At 37.4% G+C, this 23,587-nt stretch overlaps 1 protein-coding gene across 1 annotated transcript; it reads left to right on the top strand.

Moving 5' to 3' along the window:
• The first annotated feature begins 5,956 nt into the window (after positions 1–5,956).
• On the top strand, positions 5,957–23,135 carry ERp60 (disulfide-isomerase A3). The gene is made up of 10 exons (XM_067081005.1): positions 5,957–6,572; positions 11,822–11,909; positions 12,018–12,138; positions 12,422–12,556; positions 14,350–14,557; positions 15,587–15,719; positions 15,873–16,036; positions 16,208–16,436; positions 22,074–22,202; positions 22,621–23,135. Exons 1-10 carry the CDS (start codon positions 6,436–6,438, stop codon positions 22,723–22,725), a joined length of 1,449 nt encoding a protein of 482 aa, XP_066937106.1. The 5' UTR covers positions 5,957–6,435; the 3' UTR covers positions 22,726–23,135.
• Positions 23,136–23,587: the final 452 nt, after the last annotated feature.

Genomic DNA, 23,587 nt, shown 5'->3' with positions numbered 1-23,587 from the left:
AATTTAGGTACAGATTCGTGTATGGATTTAAGTAAATGAATGTTTACAAGTAGCCTAGTAGACCTGCTCAGATCTCGTTTATTATATACAGTACAGCCTCGCAGTTCAATATCGTGTGCGAACGCTCGAGAAGACACAAAACAGACACTCCATTCATTGCTTTTGGGAGCCGACCCTCAGAAACCACTATTATTGTCATTATTATTATTTATGCTGTCATGTATGCGTTATTATGTTATTGTTATTGCTATTATAGAACCTCAGACGTGTGTTCCTTTAAGAGAGGGCATCACTCCTTTTCTCTTGTCTACTTCTTTATGTAAATGTAAATGTGATTTATATATATATAGGTTTAGCGCCGAACTGTGCTTCCTTCAGTGTTAAAGCCCCGTACTTAGGACAGGGGTTGTTCCACTATCTGACTCAACCCTTTTGGGCGTGTGTGTATGTATCTTTTACTGGTGCTACGCCTCTCACAGGATGGGGGAGGGGGTGTCCAGTAAACCAAACCTCTCACGAGGCACAATTCAGTTCAGAACCAACAGGAAGGAGAACCAGAAAATGACCTCTTTTCAGAGCCTGCTGATTTCAGTCTGCCTGATTCAGCAACAGGTTTGGATCTTTCCTAGATAGTGACCCCCAACGGTTTTAACCCGGTATGTATCCATCTTTGCGGTGTTGGGGACTGCCGTCAAAAAATAAACAAAAACTGTAAATATCATAAAGATAATGACCCCCAAGAAATATTAGTCTTAGATAACGACCCCCGAAAACCCTTGGGGCCACTATCTAGGAAAGATCCACAGATAAAATGATTATCTTTAAAAATTCTAATCAATAGAGATCTTTTTTACTTGACCTGTGCCGACGTTGTTTATAAAGTTTCCAGTATTTTTATTATAATTAATGTGCCATATTAACAGGGAAGGAATAAACGTACGTAATGGAATTGTTTACATTCATAATACAAGAAAACGGACTTTGAATCCAAAGCGCCAAGGAAGATGAACATCGAAAAAATAAACACAATGTGAATTTATTTTCCAGAGAAATGAAGTAAAATTTGTGCTGAACAATGCACAGTATAATTATTACACTCAAAGACTTGACTTGCTACATAGGTGTGAAAATTAGTACCTAGAAAAATTACGAGGCAAGAGTGTAAATTTGAAGAAAATCTTCAACGTTTTTAACTGCGGTATGTTGTGTACTGAAGTCAACTGGTAATGTGTCTTCTCTCGATGGTCGCAATTTAGAATATGTATTTCATGTTGTGGAAACTGGGGTTAGAAAAAGGAAATGCTTCTTTAGTGGGTACAGGTTCTATCGGCGAAACTAATTTCCTTAAGCACTATTATTCTCCAATAATATAGTTGATCTATGCAGTATGCGATAAAGAAACTACTGGTAATGACATTGCATTGCGAGCGCCTGAAGATGCGAATGTCTTCAATCTTCGGGCAGGAGTTCCATCCTGAACATAGGCAGCAATCAGCGTCATAGTTAGTTGTCGAATGTTGTACAAATACGATTACAATAATCATACGAATGAAAGATAAATTAGCCTGCCTCATCAGCATAGTTTGCCTATAATTTTCTTCAGCTAATTGATTTCCCAGTGAGTAATAATGTTTTTTTTTTATGTATTTATAAGAACTGTAGGCCTACCCAATTGATGGTGGATCTGGTCAATAAAGCACCAACTGTCATGGACATATATTTACCATTGTCGTCTTTATTGGGGTAGGGGTAAGTAGAATAAACACAACTATTAGAATGAGAATATTATTACCTTTTATGCCTAACCTCCTCCGCCTTCTTCTTCTTCTTCTCAGCTTAATCCATAGATGGAGTCGCTGTTTTTAATGAGCCGTTTCCAGATGTTGCTATCTTATGTTCTCCCTTCGTCTATTCCTTTGTCTCTCATGTTCTCGATTGCAGTTTCTCCATCTTCTCTTAGACCTTCCTCTCCTTCGTGTCCCTGGCACTTCCCCTTCCATGATCTCTCCAGCAACATATTCATCGTCTCCCCTCCTCATCAGATGCACAAACCATCTAAATCTTGATTCTTGGGATTTCTGTGACACTTTTGTGACTTTTGCTGATCCTGTAATGTATCATTTTTTATCCTATCTCTTCTCGTCACTCCACTCATCCATCTGAACATCCTCATTTCAGCCACGTCTAACTTATTTCAATATATTTCTTAAGTGGTGCTCGGTCTAGCCCATACATCACAGCAGGTCTACCACCACCTTATGTATCTTCACCTTCAGCCTATATAGTAGAGCTCTCTTGACGCAGAATATACCTGTTGTCCCCAACCCCAATTATTCCAGACCTTAAAAAGTGAAATTCGTGTTGACTGACAGTTTCTTTTACGTACAAAGTCTTCCGTATGTCATTCGCAGAACACGCGAATTCACAAACTCCAGACCATATCATTCCAGCACATTCGTGAACATGTCGTAGTAAGGCCTTGTGCCAGCGCAACCTCTTTCTCTCTGAAAAGCCTGTTTTCTGTATTCGTGGACACGGTGGACTTGCTTTGCTTAAAGGCATTCAGTAAATTGATCGCTGACATTGAACATTGGTCTGAATGTTACGAAAATTGCTTTAAATCATGTGTTGTTAAACAAATCGTGATCTGAATAAAGATTCCTTTCTGTCTAAACCTGTAACCAGAACTCGGTATGTCTTGTCACGTAGCTTATGGTATTATTTGGTGGTCACCCATCCAAGAATTCACTATATCCAATGTTGCTTAACATCGCTGATTGGAGCAAAAATTGTATCACAAATTTGTTACTACCGTCAATAATAATAAGAGAGAGAGAGAGAGAGAGAGAGAGAGAGAGAGAGAGAGAGAGAGAGAGAGCATTTACTGTGTGCTCATCACAGATGAAATTCCTTACTTGTTTATCACCTCACCTACCCAGCACTACATTTTTAGAACAGTTTTCAATGCAATCAAAACTGAAATCGTACACTAAATGTATCTGCGTCGCTTTATCAGATAACAGGAAGGTGAGAAATTAGACGCAGCCGATAAATGATGATAGTGTTTCTGGAGATGACAAATGGAAATTAATCATAAAAACGCTTTGTGAATACTTGAATACTTGATCCATAACGGTAATCAGCCTAATCACACACGGCCGATATGAGCGTGACTATTATTCACATTATTACAGGATCGGTAAACAGCCAGTAACGATGGTAATATAAAAACAAGGTTGATCTGATAAGTCTCGACCAGTCCTGAATTTTGCCTTGCTCGAACTAAGGTGCTTGTTGTTCTGGAGGTTATGGTAGTCTTATGCCAACACGGCCCTTTCTTCTGGAGCTGGTTATGAGAGGGAACCGTCTTTCTGCAGGCGTATATGAGCCTATAGTGGAAGAAGCTCGTCTGGGCTAGATGACGGCATATCTAAACAGTATCGTTGTCAGGCTTCAGAGAGAAATATATATTGATGCAGCAAGTGACGCGCTTGTTTGCTTTTAAGCAACTGTCCTATATGAATTTCCCTTCTAATCGTTTTTATAAACGATTAGAAGCACCAGACTAGAAGAGGGAGGAAACCAGCTGCCGAACTAATCGCTACGAATTGTTACAGGAAATCAGCGTATCTTGCCACAACTCCTGTTTTGATTCTGAGAGTCACCGCCACTCCCTATCCCTGTCTCATATTAAATTTATTAATTGTGTCTTTCTCTCATAAGCGGGAGGACGAAAGAAGTGGCAACAGAGTCGTTAAGTAACAAACGGCACGTGCAGTTTGGCGAACACACGTAAGATCTGGGTATGGTGATCTAAAACAATTCTATTTCGCAAGTATATCGGGAGGTTACAGGTGGAATGATAATACAGAGGAGTTCCCCGTTTCCAGTACTGCTGGATCAACCGCAATCCATAAGTTCTACTAGGCCTACTGTCTTCGGGTCGTGAAGGCATCTTTCTTCGCAGCAACAGGGTCTCTAGTTCCTAAAGGCTGTGATCATACATCTTTTAACTTCATTAATAATAATAATAATAATAATAATAATAATAATAATAATAATAATAATAATAATAATAGCATATAGTCACTTAAATGTCTCACTCCCTTGTGTGAATGTGGACCCTGCAAGACCTTCATTAATGCAGCTATAACGATGATGGGCAGAAGGATTTATGCAACTTTTGACAATATGAACAACGCATTTTGGCCCTAGTTAAAATTTTCGCCAATTTTTATTTCTTTTAGAAATCTGAGTCATCAACAAATACCACAATAATAACAAAATCATACTAACTCGTGACAGATCCTTGTAGAAATTGAGTGTGAAGTCAAAAGACGGGGAGAGTCGTCAGTGAAGAAACAAAAGAACAATGGGTGGCGCTGCTGACTAAGATTCACCCATTGTTTTCAGTTAAGGATTGAGAAGAAACCCATTGCAATTTCAATCCATTTAAATATACTTAACCATTTTCACTAAAAAAGAATTCAGCATCGGCGTGGAGTTCGAACATACGGGCAACTCTATTTTTTTTCCTTTTTTTGGACGAAGCAGACAATCGATAAATTTTTTAAACATTTGAAAGTAGCCTCGGGCTGTTTACGGCTGCTCGCTAGAGCAGGCGCTTAAATTAATGGAAACAACGTCAGCCATTGGCAGTGTTCTCGCCAAACTTTACGAACAAATCGGCCAATAACGAGAAGTGAATTCCGTTTCGTTATATTAGGATGAAGAGCATCATGTCTTTTGAACGGAAAGGAGCTACGGACAAAATTCCTCGGGTGACTAAGGAATATCACATCTGTGCTTTCAACCCAGTAATTATAAACATCTATATTTAACCTTCTACACCCCGACACATACACGCACACATACGCTTAATCAATCATTATTGTTCAGTCAAAAATAACCCGAATCTTGCTTACTCTTTAAAATGAGATATAAAATATCAAAAAATACAAACAATAGCCTGTTTATGTTTAAAAGACGGCAAAAAGAAAATGGCAATAAAGTGTTAGTAAAAAATGGCAGTGGTACAAACAATAGCCTGTTTATGTTTAAAAGACGGCAAAAAGAAAATAGCAATAAAGTGTTAGTAAAAAAAATGGCAGTGGTTCCGTCTAGCATACAAAAATAGGTCAATTTGCACCAACTTAAACTGGAAAGGTTCAGCCCCACCAACAAATTTAAAAAAGTTGTGTAGATGCTTCTTTCATTAGTAATATTCTTGCCCATAGATGAGACATCTGTACACAAAATCACAAGTCTAAATCTACTTATCAGCACAAGAAACACTTAAAAACTACATATATTTCGTTAACAAAAATAGATTTCAAGTTTGCCAAGATTGTTAAACAATTTCTAATGTGAATTTAAACTCCTGTTTGTTAAATAAACTCAAAAAAGAGAGAAGTTTTTGGCAAAGTTTCAAAATTGTTCATTCGTTGTAAATATATTCTTAAATCCTTTAGCTTTATTTTCTATGTTTGCGTTGTTAGTTGGAAAATGATGCTCATACATGGCATTCCAAGTCATATGGAATTAGAGGAACATATGATCACGCAGAGTTCAATTATTATTATTATTATTATTATTATTATTATTATTATTACTGGTGTTACTGAAGGTTTTTTCTTTAAAAGTTATTCATTGATCGTTAGATTTTTCTTATTTAACTTTTTTGTGTGTGAAATTTCGGTTTCAACAGCACATCAACTTAACACTCATTCTGAGAGAGAGAGAGAGAGAGAGAGAGAGAGAGAGAGAGAGAGAGAGAGAGAGAGAGAGAGAGAGAGAGAGAGAGAATAGGACGTTTCTCGATATATTTTTGCTAATTATAGTCGACTTTATTGTAAGGGAACTATTCAGTTTGTTCTATTCATGTTAACGAATCGTATTAATCATTTACACAAACCCCTTAATAATCACTGGTCATACTGGTAATGTATTTTTACAGAACAATATTGCAATTCATGTTAAAGATGAAAGCTCGCATATAAATTACCACAAGTGGGCTGAACAAATTGCAGGACATGTCAGCTGTTTACTTTAGTTTAAATGGACCGCCGCATGTTGTCAAACCTAAGTGTAAGGTTGTGATTGGCCGTAGTATTCGGCCCTTGGCCAATGGTTGTTGGCCAACACAGAGACAGATGGCGTTATTATATGCGGACATTATAAAATCTTAGATTGATCCCAGCTGATTTGACTTCTCAAAGTTGACGAAAGTACGCGAGAAAGGACAAAACTTCATTGTCTAGTGACCAGTATGGTATGTATGACCTCTAAGTGGGCAGGCGAGCGTGTAGAAAGATTTTTGGAAAGAGTAGCTGTCAACTTGCCGCAGCAGCAGCGTACACAACACAACTCCCTTCAACCTTGCCGGCATTTAAACAGTAAGGAGACTTCCACCAGAGACACCGCCAGTCGGACGAAATGTGGACGAAGTTGTTTGTTGTTTTTGCCATATTGGCCGTGACTTTAGGTGACGAAGTCCAACAGTTTAACGATGCAGACTTCGACGGGAAAGTAGCCAGCTATGAAACGGTTCTGGTGATGTTTTACGCCCCATGGTAAGTTTGTCCTCTCTTTTCCCCCTTTTTGATGTAGTAAGGCTGTAGATTAAGAAGTCATTTTTAGGTGTGGATTTTTGCCCATTCCGGTATGTTGTGGTGGTTATCAAGGTTGTTTGTTTTAGCCTTAGAAATGCCCCTTATTGCATCGAGGGAATCACGGGGATTTGCTTTAAGACAGTAGGCTATGCGAGGCTGCTTTCATAATTCTGAGCATAAATACTGCCTATCGTAGGACCACGAATACGATAACCTACAGTTCACAGGCCAGGCCTGGGGTAGGAGTGGGTGTTTATTATCAGCTGTTAAATTTTGGGCGTCATATGATTTCTAAGTCAACTTTTTGACGTTGAGACACAGGTCTTAAAATGTTCGTATGGGGTCTAATATTCGTATGGGGAGATGACTGACTTCCTTACCTTAGGTCCATGAGGCTATCCTATGCAGGGGTTGTCAGGAAACGTCATGGGGCCATGGCTCCTCTAAGCTAACTTGACCTGTGATGCTGTAAATCTTAGATTACAGGGATTGATCCTAACCTAACCCACGGTGTCACATTCACATCCTACCAGGCATGTAAGGCCAAGCTTACCCCTAGCCTTCATCCCAATCTAATCTGACCATGGTGGTCATAAAAAGATTGCTTACATAAACTGGATATTCCTGCGTCAATCTTTCACTGAGGGAAAGTCCCTGCCCCCTCAACATGGCCTGAATCTGTAGTTTCCCTTTGTGGCCCTCAATTATTGCACAAGGAACTTTTAATGGGTTAACAAAACTTCAATGTTAGCTGTCAGTTTGTCAAAATCTCTAGTACCTTTCGGTCACTTGGAGAACCGCCATCGAAGATGTGGCAGTAGAGTAGGACAGACATATGATTTAGCTAAAATTGTAGGATATTGACACCAAGGTATTATTTTACTTGAATACCATAATTCTGATGGAGTTGTTTTGCCATGTTTTTGAAGTCTCCTTGATATGCTTAGTGTGAAAGCATTCTGAAATCTGTAAATGTTACAGTTAGAGATATGGGATCTCACTGTTTTAGTGTGCAATGTACAAGGAAAACTAAAACTTGCATGATATGTTTAGCTTTGTTAAAATTAAGAATTGAGGTACAGGTGAAAATGAAATGCTGTCTTGGAAGCAGGGACACTTAATTCTGCAGAGCCAAATGAGACCTTGACTTATGGAATTGCAATAGGTAAACCAACCATACACTGGCAGAAAATCTGCTTACACATTACTCATTTTAAAATCAGGGTAAAACTTTAGTTGCACGGCCTGATTCCAGCCAGCCATCGATGATGGCAGGGTTCCTCTTACATAAATAGACATAACATTTCCTGTAATGCCAGGTCTTCACCTAACCAGATCATACTTACCTAACCCAACTTATGGTGACGTGCCCTGACTTGGGTGGAAGCCCCCTAGACTTCCGAAAAAGGTGGTAACCTGTCCCAGTTTTAATTGGCTGGAATCAAGCTGCACAACTAAGTAAAGTTTTACCAAAATCAGCAATTTCAAAGTCTAAGTACGTCTAAATATAGCATTGCTTTCTTGTGAAGTGGTCAAAATCGTGAACTCTGTAGTACAGTAGCGTATTTCAGTCAATGTCTCCTAAGGGGTTGGTTGTATTCAGTGCCTGCACACATTTGAAGTGGTTAAAAGTTGGCCATTTTTCCTTAAAATTAAAGCTTTCAAAAAATGCTAATGGTCTAATTTTCCATTTCCCAAAAAATTGGTCAAAGCACAGCTTTAAACTTGAGAGGCCAAAGTACAGTCACTTGGGTTATCAAATGTTTGTAAGGTCCATCAGTAGCAGTAACTAGCACAAGGAACAAGTTAAGAAATACCAATTTTTTTTCTTGAACTAGAAACAATATTCCTCTTCCTTTTACCAATGGCAATGACGAGTGTTTTTATTAGTTACTTGATGGAAAATTAAGCTTATTCTTCTTTGGCCTGGTGCTTGTCTTGTAGTTTAATTCCACTACAGAGCAATAAGAGGTACCACATTGCATTCCTCTGTAGCGGCGAAGTGTCAAAAACCAGTACATTTTGAAAAGCATATATATACACTATCATTGATTTAAGGTAAATAGATTTTAAGGAAATTATCTTGCTTTTATTGCATTTTTCACCATTGCTGTTTTATTCAGGTAAAAAATTTGAAATTATCTGTTTTGTTATGTAGAATTACCACCATCCCTACTAAAGGGTGTATGAGTGCCCCATTGTTCCTTAGTTATACTCGCTTTTTAACTCTGTAAAAGAAAGCTATTGAGATAGCTTTTTCTGTCTGCCCTCATTTCTTAAAAACTAAGGAGGCTAGAGGGCTGCAAAATGGTATGTTGACCATCCACCCTCCTATCATTAAACATACCAAATTGAAGTCCTCTAGCCTCAGTAGTTTTGGTAATTCTAAACGGCTGTCATGGTGAGCTAGACTGTGGCAATTGGCGTTTTTCTATGCTATTTTACTTGCTTTACAAGAATTTAAAGTCATATTTTGTCGGCCGGCTGTAAATATACTGTAATTGACCTTTGAAGACTACACGACTTAAGTACCTAACACGGGGTAGGTCTAAGCCGGCATTCCGCGACAAGCCCCCCCACCTCCCCTCCATAACTAACACGGCAAAATTGTAACCAGTAAACACCTCTAGGATACGTTAGGTTGGTATTTTTAGGGGGGTTTACTGGTTACAATTTTGCCGTATTAGCTATGGAGGTGGGGGCTTGCATGAATGCCGGCTTAGACCTACCCTGCGTTAGGTAATACAAGTCGTGTAGTCTTCAAAGGTCAATGACAGCTTAGTTACAGCCGGCCGACAAAATATTACTTTAAATTCTTCTAAAGGAAGTAAAATAACATAGGAAAACGTCAATTGCCATAGTCTAGCTCACCGCGGACAGCCGCTTAGAATTACCGTAGTTTTTATTTTAAGGTTAAATTTACCCTTGATCGTGTCTGGCACCCCAGGCTACCAACGGGCCTTGGCTGAAAGTTTCATGGGCCGCAGCTGAGAGTTTCATGGGCAGTGGCTGAGTTTCATACAGCATTATACGCTGTACAGAAAACTCGATTGTGCTGAAGATACTTCGGTGCACTCCATTTCCATTACCTGCCTTCCATCTTGATGTCAAACTTCTGTTAGGCTACTTAGTGCAGCCTTGGAGTTTTCTCCAAGGTGCACCTTTAGATCCATGTATTTTGTGCTTAGCTGATTTGTAGAATTATTTGAAAAAAAGTAATTTGACTTCCTAATGTAGGATGGCAGGGCTGGGAGAATCCCCTTTAATCTTCAGTTAAAAGATAGCCATGACAAAGACAAATCTAACTGGGGCTAAGACTTTACTGGCTGTTTTTCTTTTCCTATATTTTTGGGGGTTGGCTACAGATGTAGTAAGTATGATAGAGGTGGTTGAATGTTGTCGCTTTGGCTGAAACTGTTGTGACTGCAATTAAGGGAAAATTTGTGCACAATTGTAATTTTATTAAATATTGAAGAAAGTGCACAATTGTATTTGTATTAAATATTGAAGTCCAATTTATGATGGATAAAAGAATTATGGCAATTTGAAATCATACACATCCATCAGGTATCCTAAGTTTCAGCAGTGCCTTGTGCTCTTAACTCCCTGGCTTTTGAAATCCGGTTAATGGAGGGACAGGTTTGGCCTCTTGAGAACATGTCACCAGATTCTTTGGTATCCTTTGGTTGCAGTTTTATTTTCAAGCAGGTTACTGCTTTCATTAACTTCAGTTACTGCTACTATGTGATGGCTCACCGGGTTTGTGGTTGTTACCAACCTCCTATTGAAATCCTCCCACTACATTGCTAGACTCTCTGAGCTATGTCTGTGCTTGTGCTTTGCATACTACATTTGCTGTCATGCCACGTGTGTTCAGATACTGCCCATGCCCCATGCAACACTGGCTACAGTAATGGTCTTATTTTTCACACTGTATTGTCACAGAATCACTCTGTGCGCACTATCAGTTGACAGATTGGACAAAGCACTTTTTTCCGCAGTTCTAGCTAACAAACTTGAATGCCTAGAGGTCCCAGTCTTGAGTAGGAAGCCCCTTGAGCCTGTATATCCATGAGTATTTGTATATCCAGTGGATGTTCATTGCCTATGAATAGTCTGGACCACAAGTTGTGACCCAAAGGTATTTTGTGGTTTCAATGACCATATTACAAAAGTTTTAATATCCATACACTGCTTTTTTGGTGAAGCCCATGCAGGGCATAACTAGTGTTTAGGGATATTTTGTGATAGCACACTGTACATCACTGCTGTGGATGGGTACCATCCCAAGGATGAGACCATTGAATCAGGTTTGTTTGTATTAAGACAGATCTTGTTGTTGAAACTATCCTTATGGGTAATTCTCTTTAAACTGTTGCACCACTTTTCCTTGGTAGGGACTGTGCACATGCTGCACATGCCATTGCCTAATACAGATGGTGCCTAGCTCAGCCACAGCTCTACGGTGTTGTGGCACATGCAGCTTGGCCTGTACCCTGTGTTGCCCATGCCTGGTACCGAGTGAAGATAACTGGAATCTGTACTGATGACGTCAGTATTGTCTGGTACTTTTTGTCCAGTCTGGTAGACTCTTGTACCCTTTGCAACCAAAGCTCCATCCAGGGACAGCTTGTGCCTGGTGTGACCTGCACCTGATGTAAATAGTTTTAGTACCGGGTGCAACACTTTCTTCTCAGTACAAACTGCTCTGTCTCTGCTTTCCTGTAGTTACCACTAGTTTTCAGTTTGGTGTGGCTGCCAGCAGTTACTGCCACTGCAATTTTTAACCAATTACCAATCAGTCATAAGTCCAGCTTTTAAGCATGATTACCTGTGGAAAAGATAAAGATAAATACTGTGATGCAGTTGTGTAAGACCTTTTGAGTGTTCTTGCACGGTTGATGCCTCCCTTTCATTAGAAGTTTTCTTCTTTCAAGGAGGAATTATACTGCAAACTAATGTAGTCCTTCTTTGGCTACCCATGCCAGAATTACTAAGGCGCATATGGAATTCCTTTATCAGGAGTCAGGTTTCCCAACACCTGAAGAATTCATGCTCTGTGGTGCAATTGATGATAGGTCTTGGTTTTTTCCCCTATGGTTTATCAATGTGGTGGTGGCTTTTACAACAGTCTGTATCAATATACTTACAGTACATTAATGCTTTTATGTGGATTGGCTGTGATTTTCATTAAATTTCTCAACTTTCAGGTGTGGACACTGCAAGAGACTAAAACCGGAGTTTGAAAAAGCTGCTCCAACATTGAAAGCAAATGATCCTCCAGTAATATTGGCAAAGGTAAGTTTGATGTACACTTTATCCATTGCATAAATTTAGTACTTTATTTTAAAAATAAATTTTTCAAGTCGTGAAAGTGCTGGTTTAACATATTACTTTTTTTCGCAGGTTGATTGTACTGATGATGGTAAAGATACATGTGGAAGGTTTGGGGTTTCTGGGTACCCCACTCTCAAGATCTTCAAGGGTGGTGACCTCTCTGCAGATTACAATGGTCCCAGAGATGCTAGTGAGTACCGTTCTGCATACCATGGAATGACATGTTTCTGCTGACTTTGGTCATCACAAATTTCTTATTCAACAGGTTTAACTTGTAACATCCAATTTTATAACTAGGTCTGTATTACTTTTTCTTAGGTTGTTAAATTTTCAACCAGTAATGTTGTGGTGTAAATGGTCAGTTGAGGCGTTTAGGTAGCAGCATTTATGGGACTGACAGATGAAATATTTGACAAACAGTAATACTATTTCAGTCAAGTATAGCGAGTTTAATTAGGAACTTTTTTTCATAGGTGGCATCATTAAGTACATGAGATCGCAGGTTGGGCCAGCATCTAAAGAATTGACTTCAGTTGAAACTGCTGAAGCTTTCTTGTCAAGTCAAGAAGTAGGCGTAGTTTACTTCGGAGGAGAATCAAAACTTAAAGGTAAGATAAGCGCACAAGTATGTTAATAATTCATTGCAAAATAAAATTTTGTTGCTTAGAGTTATGCAAAAATGGTTCTGTAAAATGGAAATTTTGCAGTATTTACTTAGCACACCTTTAGTCCATGATTGACTCAGTTTAACCTAGGTATGTATGGAAAATGTGCGTGGAAAATTGAGGATTGTAGTTTTAATTGTGGTTTGTAGTTTTAATTGTGGTATAGAAGGCTACTTGTGAAAGAATCGTTGTTGGCCTCGAAAACAAGATTGTTCATTATGCTGATGATGCAACACTGGGTGTAGTATAGTCTCCACTTACGAGAAATGAAGCTGCCCTCAGCCGCAATTGAAACAAGGACCAGATCAGGGAATGGTGTAGTCGGTTGGGTACGAGGCTGAACTCCAATAAAACGAAAACACTTTTGATTAGCAGATCTCATACAGATTTCCCATCCCATCCTCCCCTTCAGGTGGATGGTACTTTGCTGATTGAGTCTAAAGCTTCAACTATTATAGGTGTAACTTTTGACTTGCATCTAACTTTTGAGAAGACATCTAGTGAAAGTTCCCGCAAATGCCGCACAAGTTAGGTATTGTTCGTAAGGCCTCATATATTTGTAACATTGATTAAACCAGTGCAACCTGTTTTAGGTCATTTGTACTTCCTTTGCTGAAATACTGTTTTCTGGTGTGGATGTCTGCTTCTGCCAGAGATTTATCTCGTTTTAGACAGAATGGTTTGTGGTGGTAGGTTTGTTTCTTAATAGTAGCAGTTATGACTTGAACCATCGATGGATGGTCTTGTCACTTTTTCTTAAGTTGTATTTCAACAGATATCATTCACATTCACAGTTGATCCATGATCCCCTGTATCTGCTGAGAGAAACCAGATTTGTTGCACCAATATGCAGTAGATGTGCCTCGCTGTCGAACTTCTTGGTTCCCGAGGTCCTTTATTCCTCATACAGTTGGACTGTGGAACAGCCTCCCAGAGGATGTCGTGCAGTTTGAACTTCGGAAAGTTCAAGCGAAAATGCAATGCATTACTATCCTAATACTGTTCTTCTTGCATTTTAATACATTTTTATCTATTTTTTTTCTTTTTTAATAAGTGGCATCTCTTCTTTCTGTTTCCCTTTATTGCCCCTCTCTCCTGTGGAAGCTTGAATTCCAAGTCAATGGACCACAGATGAATAGGTTTCATCTTCTGAATAATGATAATGATGATGATGATAAAGGCTGTTGTGTGAAATTATTTAAATTAGTTATTAGTCTTGAATTTCATGACTGGTATTTCCTTAAGGTTCACGAAAGAGGTTCGGTGTTTGACTAATGGCCAGATTTGATTACTTTGTATTAAAGTGTAAGCAGATTGAAATTACTAACAGCAGTGTTGAAGGACTGGTGTCCTGAGACTGATATTTTTAACAATCTTGAATTTTATTTTAAAGAGAAGCAGGAAAGTCAGAAGTTCAAATTAAGATCAGGAAAATGTTCATGGGAATGGTAGAGAGTAGTATTGTCAGGAACTTTTGTTATAGCTTAAATTAGTGTTTTTTTGTAATTTTATGGTTTGATTGAAATAATTTTTAATATAGGGGTGGTTTGCCGAATGTATAAACATACATGCAGTGCACTTTAGTTTCTGGTAGATTGATAACCCAGTGTTCTTGTGCTTATTGAGAGTCGGAGTTACAGTGTTAATGATTATCTGTAAAGGTCTTAAAAACTGCCATATAAAAAACTGCCAGTGAATATTAGTGATACCATTGCTAATTTTTTCTTGAATTTCAGATGCCTTCATGAAAGCAGCTGACAAAATGAGGGAAAGTGTTAGATTTGGCCATTCACTAACTGCTGCAGTCAATGAGCATTATGGCAAGCAAGACGTTGTTGTTTTATTCAGGCCAAAGCATCTTAGCAATAAGTTTGAGCCTGATAGTGTCACATACGAAGGATCTGCAGACAAAGTGGAAATTGAATCATTCATTAAAAAGAACTAGTAAGTCAACCTTTTTGAAATTGTTTGACCCTAAACATACTTGGCTCTTGAGTGAATGGGTCAGTCTGGTAGGCAAGTGGGTCTGGTTGGTAACAGGATGTTGGGAAGGTTTTATTTTTATGAGTTCACATAAACCCTTTAGGGGGTTTAGTGCTGTCAGTGCACCTCACGTGGTGTATTGTGAGGCATTACTGAAGGGTCTTTGCAGCATCCCTTTGGCCCCTAGCTGCAGCTTCTTTCATTCCTTTTACTATACCTTTGTTCATATTCTCTTTCTTCCATCTGACTTTCCACCCTCTCCTAATAATTGCTTCATAGTGCAACTGCGAGGTTTTTCTCCTGTTGCAATAATCAAACCTTCTTACAGTAATGTTGCACCAATCAAACTTTCTTACAGTAATTTTTGTTTCAGCGCGGAATGACCTCATAGGTTCCAGTGCTTGGCCTTTGGCCTAAATCCTATATTCTATCTATCAGTGTCATAAAAATTTAAGTAAAAAGAAACTGAGAATTGGAATTAAATATGCTTTTTTTCTACTTGAAGAAAAGTCTTATTCCACGTAAGTACAGTACAGTATGTAGGTGATGCAGAAAGAAAAAGGCATATAAGAAATTTCATTGTTTAATGTAATATATTATTAAACACTATATTAGTAGAGTGTAGTATAGACAACAAAAAGGCAGATAAGGAGAACATAAATAATGTAGACTTGAGAATGCCCACAAAATTTGTATGAGAGAATCTGCAAAGCTATGAAGGAAACTTACTTGAAAGCATTCAACAGTACACAATCTTCTTTACATTTCCAGTACAAATTTACTTTGAAATTGGTGAAATTAGATTGTTCAAAGATCACTTAACTGTAATGTTAGGTGAAAGTTGCTGGATCTGAATCTGGTTTTGTTGTGAAAGACTGGGAACCAAAGTTGTCTTGTTTGTTCTACTGTCCATTTGCTACTGGTTTTTTCAAATTGTCATATTTCACCATCTAGGCAATAAGAATTTTATTTAGAGTTTCTTTTCCTCAGCCATGGATTGGCTGGTCATCGCACCCCAGACACAACTCAGGATTTCCGCCAGCCTTTAGTTGTTGCATACTACAATGTGGATTACATCAAGAACACAAAGGGAACAAATTACTGGCGTAATCGTGTTCTGAAGGTAAACTGGGTTCAAATACATCCTTTTGAGTAACGGTAAACAAATTTATTTTATATGGAATGTTTGAAGTCTGGTCTAGATACTAATTGAAAGAGCAAAATCCCAAGTTCGTGGTATTTAAGATTAATTGTAAATATTCGGATTATTTTCTAGGTGGCCTTAAAGTTTGCTGATGACTTTACTTTTGCTGTAGCAAATAAAGATGACTTCCAGCATGAACTGGAGGAATATGGAGTGGATTTTGTTGCTGGGGACAAACCAGTCATCTGTGCACGCAATGCTAAGTCACAAAAGTTTGTGATGTCTGGAGAGTTTTCGTAAGTATCTCATAATTTATACTTTTAAAAATGTGATGTCTGGAGAATTTTCGTAGGTATGTTATAATTTGTACTTTTACTTTTAAAAATTAGTGTAAATTTATTTGCCGTATTTATTAGGATTAAAAGATATATGTTTGCACCCTGTTTTAATCGTAAATTTTCTTCCAGGATGGAAACCTTTGAAGCATTCCTTGTCAAGTTGAAAGCTGGAGAGTTAGAACCATACCTCAAATCTGAACCAATTCCAGATCAGACAGGGCCAGTGAAAGTTGCTGTTGCCAAAAACTTTGATGAACTTGTTACCAACAATGACAAAGATATATTGATTGAATTCTATGCACCTTGGTGTGGGCACTGCAAAAAATTGGCCCCTACTTACGATGAGCTAGGAGAAAAGGTAAATTTGCTGAACTTTGTTTCCTTGTCTGAATTTCATGCTAATGCACACATTTTTATGCCATATTTAGTTCATATTTGCTGTTTATTTCATGTATCGAAATGCGTATTTGCTTTCTTGCAGGCCTTGTAAATTACTTGCATCTTTTTTGCCTAGTAGGTATGTTTTGTAAATGTTATTAGATCATCAGATGCTCACTTAAGGAAGGATTTGGACTTGACTTTCAATGTCAAGTCATAAATTAATCATACTACAGAACCTGAGTTAATCAGATGTTGCAGGGACACAATAGATAAGGCTCTTTGTTGTCTCTCTTTGGCCTCTGCTACATTGCTTACTGCCATGTACTTTTTATCCATTTTCTTGATATTTTTTCTCACTTAGCTGCCTAACTTTGATCTATTTGTTTTGGGAATAGTCTTGTGTTTAGACACAATGAAGATGCAGGCTCTGATGAAGAGCCCAGTCAGCCATGGGGACCAGAGTACACAGACTAAAGTAAATGGCACAGAATGGGAATATGTGGCCTTGCCCATTTAGTGCAGAAACTTTTTAGAAAGTGTGCATGTTGGAATTTGGAATTCTGTATTCCATAGGTCTGGTAAAACGAGGAGTTCCTCCTGCAAATCTGTCCCCAGACAGATTCCATTATATCTGTTGAAAAGTGAGTCAGATGAGACTTGAAATGGCTGAGGTTTATAATTGGTCTCCAACCTCCTGAGCACTTTGGAGCAAGGGGAGTTAACTGTAAAATCCCAGCTTCTACGGGTGAATGGCCTTTACTCACTTAAACAGCATAGAGGCTACCATGTTGAGGACTGTCATCCTTACTCTCGTTCTTCATTATCTCATTTACTTATGGCACTAAGGGAAATTATCCAAGTTTCATAAGTAAATGAGATAATGAAGAATGGGAGTAAGGATGACAGTCCTCAACATGGTAGCCTTCATGGTGTATAAGAGAGTAAAGGCCATTCACCTGTAGTAGTGGGGATTTTAGAGTTAGCTGCTCCTTGCTCCAAAGTGTTCAGGAGGCTGGAGACCAATTATAGACCTCAGTCATTTCAAAAGTTTTGTCTGACCTTTTCAACAGATATAATGGACTCTGGAGATTCATCAATAGTTGACGAAGCACCTGCACTTTGTAGACTTTTGCCAGTTCTTACTATATATAACATGAAGCTTATCATCATGAATATTCATGTCCATAGCACTACAGATTTGACCAGACTTGTGTATCATTTTCAACATTTATATTTCCGAATCTTATTCAGTCTGCCAAGTTTTTGATAAATCATTCCTCTAAAATATTGAATGCATTAATCTTAGCTACATCTGTTATTTCATCCCTTGTGCATTCTCTGTCCTCTTTCTTCTGGTTTTCTTAGATTCATTTTGAGTCATAATCTTTGAAAAAGTTACTGTAAGTCACTGTTCGGTTACGGGGCTTATCCGACATGAAAGAAAAAAATGTTCTCATACTGCATGTGACCACTGTACATTTCACTTTGTTAGATGGATAATATTTGGATCTGGAAGCAGTCCAGAATGAGAAGGAATTTGTTAGCTGTATCATCTTGGTAATTTTAGAGCATGTAAACTGTCTGAAGTCCTATAAATCACAACATTTTAAATTCTCATATGGCAGAAAAAATTTACCTTATAGGGCTTCACATTCTCCTGTGGGCCGAGGTCAGGTTACACTTGTTGATTTTTTGATACCTTATAGTAGCAAACCCTCAGCAGGGAACACTGGGGAATTACTTCAGAGGGATTTGTACACCTAAGTTTTTAAGAGGTTTTTGGGTATGTGTACCATTTGTGACATAAATTGGACATTTTTCCTTCCATTAGCTAACCCAACAGTGTGTGTTTGATATACTTGACGGTTTAGGATATGTCTGATACATGTTGCTGAGATGGACTTCTTTGGGAGGGGAAGCCTGAGGTCTGCTATTGTCTAGATGGTGACAGTCTTGGAATAGTAGTCTTGGAATAGTAGCTTGGTCCAAGTGGCTTCAACAGGACTAGAACTCTTCCCACTACCTACTTAATTTTTTGTGGCAGTCTACTCTGAGATGGTCATCCTACTTTGTTTGTGAAGCTTCTAAACTCATGTCATGAATTTACTACCCTCCAGTAGTACTATGATGCTACAAAATATTGCATCAGGTCCCTTAATGTTTCAGACATAAGGCTTGTGGCAATATTCAGCATGTGATATCTGGCAACTATTTGACAGGTGGTGCAGGTGCATGATGTTTCTTGGTGACACTGATGGTTTCTCAGTCGCTAGGTTATGGGTTGCCCTGGAGCAAAAGCCAGTGAACAAGTCACACGCTTGTCTATTGGTCATTTGGTTTACTCGTGAATATATTAGGAAATAGCCCACATGGTCCAATCCCTTTATATACAGACTACAGTAACAATTGTGTGAATGTCTAGAATTTAATAAACATTTGATTGTTGCTTAAAAAATTTGACAATTTCCATTTTCAGTTAACCCAATTATAAAATTTTAAATACCTTGTCATTTAATAAAAGTATAAACTTTTATCAGTAATAACAAATTGTTAGGGCCAGCCCTGTTCCAGTAATATTAACTTGGTGGTCTGGTTAAACTATTCATTTCCTGTATAATGTAGTCTTTTAATTTTATTTTTTAATGATGAATTTATCCATTTTATGATTCACTGTAATTACATCGCCGTAATTTCATCGCAGTAATTACATCGTGGTAATTACATCGCATGGTAATTACATCTCATGCATTTTCACCGCATTAAAAATACATCGCAATATATCACATCGTCTGTAATTTCATCGTCTTGAATACATCGCAATATATCACATCGTCTGTAATTTCATCGTCTTAAATTTTTAAAGATTATAAATTTTTTTTTTTGTTTTATGCTTTTCATGATTGTCTTTATATTAACTACGAAAATTTTTATTATAAAAAGGAAAAATAAATATTTAGTATTAATAGGGCTTTAAATAAGTTTTTAATTTTTTGTTCGGCTTCGAGAACTATTAGCTGTTTGACGCCAGTCTTATTTTAAATAGACGATAATTGCCCAGTAGATTCCCTCGTAAACTTTTTAAAGAAAATAGATGTATTTTACATATTATAGTTGCTTTTAGGTTTAAGCGCTGAATGGCCTTTGCTGCCCAGTGCTTACCTTTGAGCCTAAATTTCATAAATTAATTCATTCATTTTAAAGAAAGAAAAAGAATGGAACATCCATTAAAAATTTTATTTTATTTATTTATATACTAATACATACAATGCAAAAACAAAAAATCTGACAAACGGTCTTCTTTGTACTCAAAACGACAAGTTATGAGCGATTCCTCTTAGATAATCCAATAGTTCGCAATTTTCAAAATCGTTGACTATTCTTTGAATTCTTAATGCTGTATCCTTATACTTTTTTTTTACGGGAGGTTCCACGCCTGCTATATATTGTTCCCTTATTGCTTCATTTCTCGCTTGCTCGTCCTTCAAGGTTTCTAAAAATTTCCAGATTGTAGGATGTGAAGCCCCAATTAATTCGCAGAATGAGCGATGCCACCCTTCACAGGCATTGTTTGTCTTAGAAGTACATAATTTAGCAGCATCAAGCAATTCCAAAGAACATGATCAAAGCGAGGCGGTCGACGATTAAGCGACGGTTTGGCCGTCCAATCCATGTATCCTCAAAGTAATCTAAGACAGACTGGGCTTCTTCGGGAAAATCAGTATTGTCAATTAAATGTTCAAAAGAGGTAACCACATCTGCGACAGGAACAAATGCAATGGCTGCTATCATACGCATTTTTAATGCGATTCAGCATCACTCTCGTACAACTGTTGCAGGCCATTTGATTGTATAGATCGAAATAAACATTGTGAGAAATGAAAAAAGCAACCTTGTTGATCTGAATTAGGAAAAGCTGCTTTAAACGCATTAATGGCTGCACGTTCAAAATCAGTCATAATTTTGCTTGGTGATAAGGTTGGCTCTAAACCTTTTAGTTCTGACAAAATCTTATTATAACTCTCCTCAGTTTTGTTGGCCATTAAAATAAAGACAAGAGGCAAAACGTCATCATTCACGATATCATGTATTGAGTAGAGTTGATGAAATAAAGGAGGTGTTGTCTTAAACGTCCCATCTGCATACCAGTTGCTTGCACTGGATAATACCTGAAGATTTTTCCGAGTTGAAAATATAATAATCCTGTCTGATCCATCATCACTGTCAAACAGAAGAAATGGCTGATGTGAATGTTATCCTATATTTAGGGGGGATGCTTAACTCGAATAAACTAACTGGATTTGCAGGAACTTGTGCTGCTACATTTCTTGCATTTCGTATATTCCTTTTTAAGTACAGTGGTGTTGGTAGCTGACCTGCAACTGCTTGGGATACTCCTACATACGCTTGGGTTTGCGATACAATGTGTCGTTTCTTGAGTTTTTATTGCTTTTTCTTTAGTTATGTTAATCACTTTGGCAGCTTCAACACGAGCAATATCTCCTGCATGATTGTGTTCTCCGAGTCGTTTTATAATGGATTCGTTATTTGTATGCACTCTTTTATGGCACTTTTTTGTATAAAATTGATCACATTTCCACATAGTTTTTTCGCCATTTGTTTTCTCTTTCACAAATAGATGACTATTGTCAATTAACTTTTTCTTATTCCTTGTGCTTACAACATACCCAGAGGCATCTTGAAGGGTTTAGTCCGAGTTATTATCAAATGTTTTCTACTTAGAAGACAAATAATTTCTGTTTTAGGAAAAGTCAACAAGCTGGCTGTTTGTGAATAGTTAGATAGTTAGATCCCATCAACAACTATTACAGTATTAAATTAGACGTTTGTTTTATTGTTCATTTAGTTTTGGCTTTGAGCAGTTGACTTAGCTTGTGACGATGAGGCTGTTTGCGAATAGTTAGATAGTTAGATCCCATCAACAACTATTACAGTATTAAATTAGACGTTTGTTTTATTGTTCATTTAGTTTTGGCTTTGAGCAGTGACTTAGCTTGTGACGATGAGGCTGTTTGCGAATAGTTAGTTAGATCCCATCAACAACTATTACAGTATTAAATTAGACGTTTGTTTTATGCTTTGAGCAGTTGACTTAGCTTGTGACAATGAAATTACAAACGATGTATTTATATTGCGATGGATTTATAATGCGGTGGAAATGCATGAGATGTAATTACCACGCGATGTAATTACCACGATGTAATTACGGCAATGAAATTATTGCGATGAAATTACCGGACACCCCATTTTATGGGTAGAATTCTATTTGGCACAGCCAAAACTATGGTGTAATAGGCTCTCTAGAATTCTGCCTGGCGTAGCCAAAATTATAGTGATACACTGTATGCTTATCCTGATGGTAAAATGAATGTATTAAATAAACATCAGTTGTCCTGTGACTGTTGGAAGTAAAGGTTAATCTACTCCTGAGAGAGAAGTTGCAATAAGAAAATAATGGACAGCATTCAGTAGCCATGTGGTATCGGTGCTGTTTTCCTCAGAGTGAAAATATAGGAATAATTAACATAAGAGGTTTGCACAATTATTAGTTTTTCTTTTTTCACAATAGTTAAATTTGAAATTCATTAATTTTCAGATGGCAGATGAAAATGTAGATATTATTAAAATGGACGCCACTGCCAACGATGTCCCGAGCTCATTCCATGTACAAGGTTTCCCAACAATTTTCTGGAGGCCCAAGGGTGGATCACCTGTCAATTATAATGTAAGTATAACTGTTAAGTACAGTACTTGATTGAGTGATGTATTCTCATGATCTAGAATAATGTACAGTCCAGTATTTCCAGGGTTTAGCAAATTGTTAGAATTAAGTTTATCAGCTGTGGGCTGTCTAATTTTCTTGGTATGGCATTTTCCTTTTAATAGATTTAGAAAAATTTAGTGCTTTAATTTTTACAGTCATTGTGAACTAGTCATAATGTGTAATGTCCTTTAAATTCAATAGTCTATTGGATTAGGTGTCTAATGGAGCTTTTCTTTGTGTAGAGTTTCTGTTGAACTTCTAAGGAGTAAATTAATATTAGAGCGGCTGATTAGTAAAAATCTTCTGCAGAACATTGAAAGCATTAGTATTACTTTGGTATGTGAGAAGAATGGTCTTAAGAAAAATTATTTTTTTTCAGGGCGGTCGAGAAATTGATGATTTCATCAAATATATTGCCAGGGAAGCCACCGATGAGCTTAAAGGATTTGATCGTAAGGGTAAAGCCAAGAAGTCAGAGCTTTAAATTTAAAAAGTTAGATAGAATTACCAAGTTTTGTACTTCTTGGTGGTATGAGAGATAGCAGTGTTGAGTGCAATCATCCGTACTTTTAGAGTAAGAAAGAAATAGATGCGGACAAGATGATAATTTGTTTATTTATTGAAAAAATTCATAGCCCATTTTTGTATTAATCATCAGTATTGGAATGTGGAGATTGTACAGTTTAACAACACTTAGCAAGATTGGTGCCTCAAGGTTTTATAGTATGCTAGAATGTGTGTGAGTGTATTTCAAGATTTCTTTATAGCGTGTTAGTGGAGAGAAAGATTTTCATTCATTTGCTATCATTCCTTGCTCTTGTCATGAGCACAAGTGCACAAGTCTCATTATTTGTGTAACAAGTGGAGTTAATAAATTTTGTAATATATTTAAAAGTTAATTTGATAAACCTCCGAAGTCAAGTTACATAACTGTTTGGTAAATAATTGGGTTTTTTAAGAAAAAAGGTGCTGGTATCACATTTTTTAAGGGTAAGTATGTTTATCCTGGAAGACTAAAAGTATGACTTACACATCTAGTGTAGAAACCCAGTAGTGATTGATTTTGAATATATTAGCTAACAAACCATTGCTTTAACAAGTTTTCTTTTAACAAAAAGATGATTAATACCAAGCCAGTAAGGTATGTGGAAAAATTTTCTCTATCAGTTTGCTAATATTATCCAATGAAATTCAGGGAGGCTTCCTAAGTAACCATCTACTATGACGAATGCATTAGATTCTTGTCAAGTTTTTAATAGTTTCTACCCCCTAAGTTTAAAAACCTTGAGTGGCTATTTTACATTTCTTTTCATTATAAAAATTACATTTCTGCTCTGAGTTCCCTT

This window comes from Macrobrachium rosenbergii, chromosome 36, assembly GCF_040412425.1.
Source record: "Macrobrachium rosenbergii isolate ZJJX-2024 chromosome 36, ASM4041242v1, whole genome shotgun sequence".
NCBI classification, from domain to species: domain Eukaryota; kingdom Metazoa; phylum Arthropoda; class Malacostraca; order Decapoda; family Palaemonidae; genus Macrobrachium; species Macrobrachium rosenbergii.
The sequence above is the reverse complement of the archived record's forward strand: the minus strand, read 5'-3'. Positions and strand labels throughout refer to the sequence as shown.

What these genes read in the sequence shown, in the direction of transcription:
- ERp60 (XM_067081005.1), top strand. Translation starts at nt 6,436, where the DNA reads ATGTGGACGAAGTTGTTTGTTGTTTTTGCCATATTGGCCGTGACTTTA. An exon ending in TCATTCATTAAAAAGAACTA is followed by an intron (nt 14,558 to 15,586) that starts GTAAGTCAACCT and finishes TCTTTTCCTCAG; the next exon opens with CCATGGATTGGCTGGTCATC. An exon ending in GGCGTAATCGTGTTCTGAAG is followed by an intron (nt 15,720 to 15,872) that starts GTAAACTGGGTT and finishes ATTATTTTCTAG; the next exon opens with GTGGCCTTAAAGTTTGCTGA.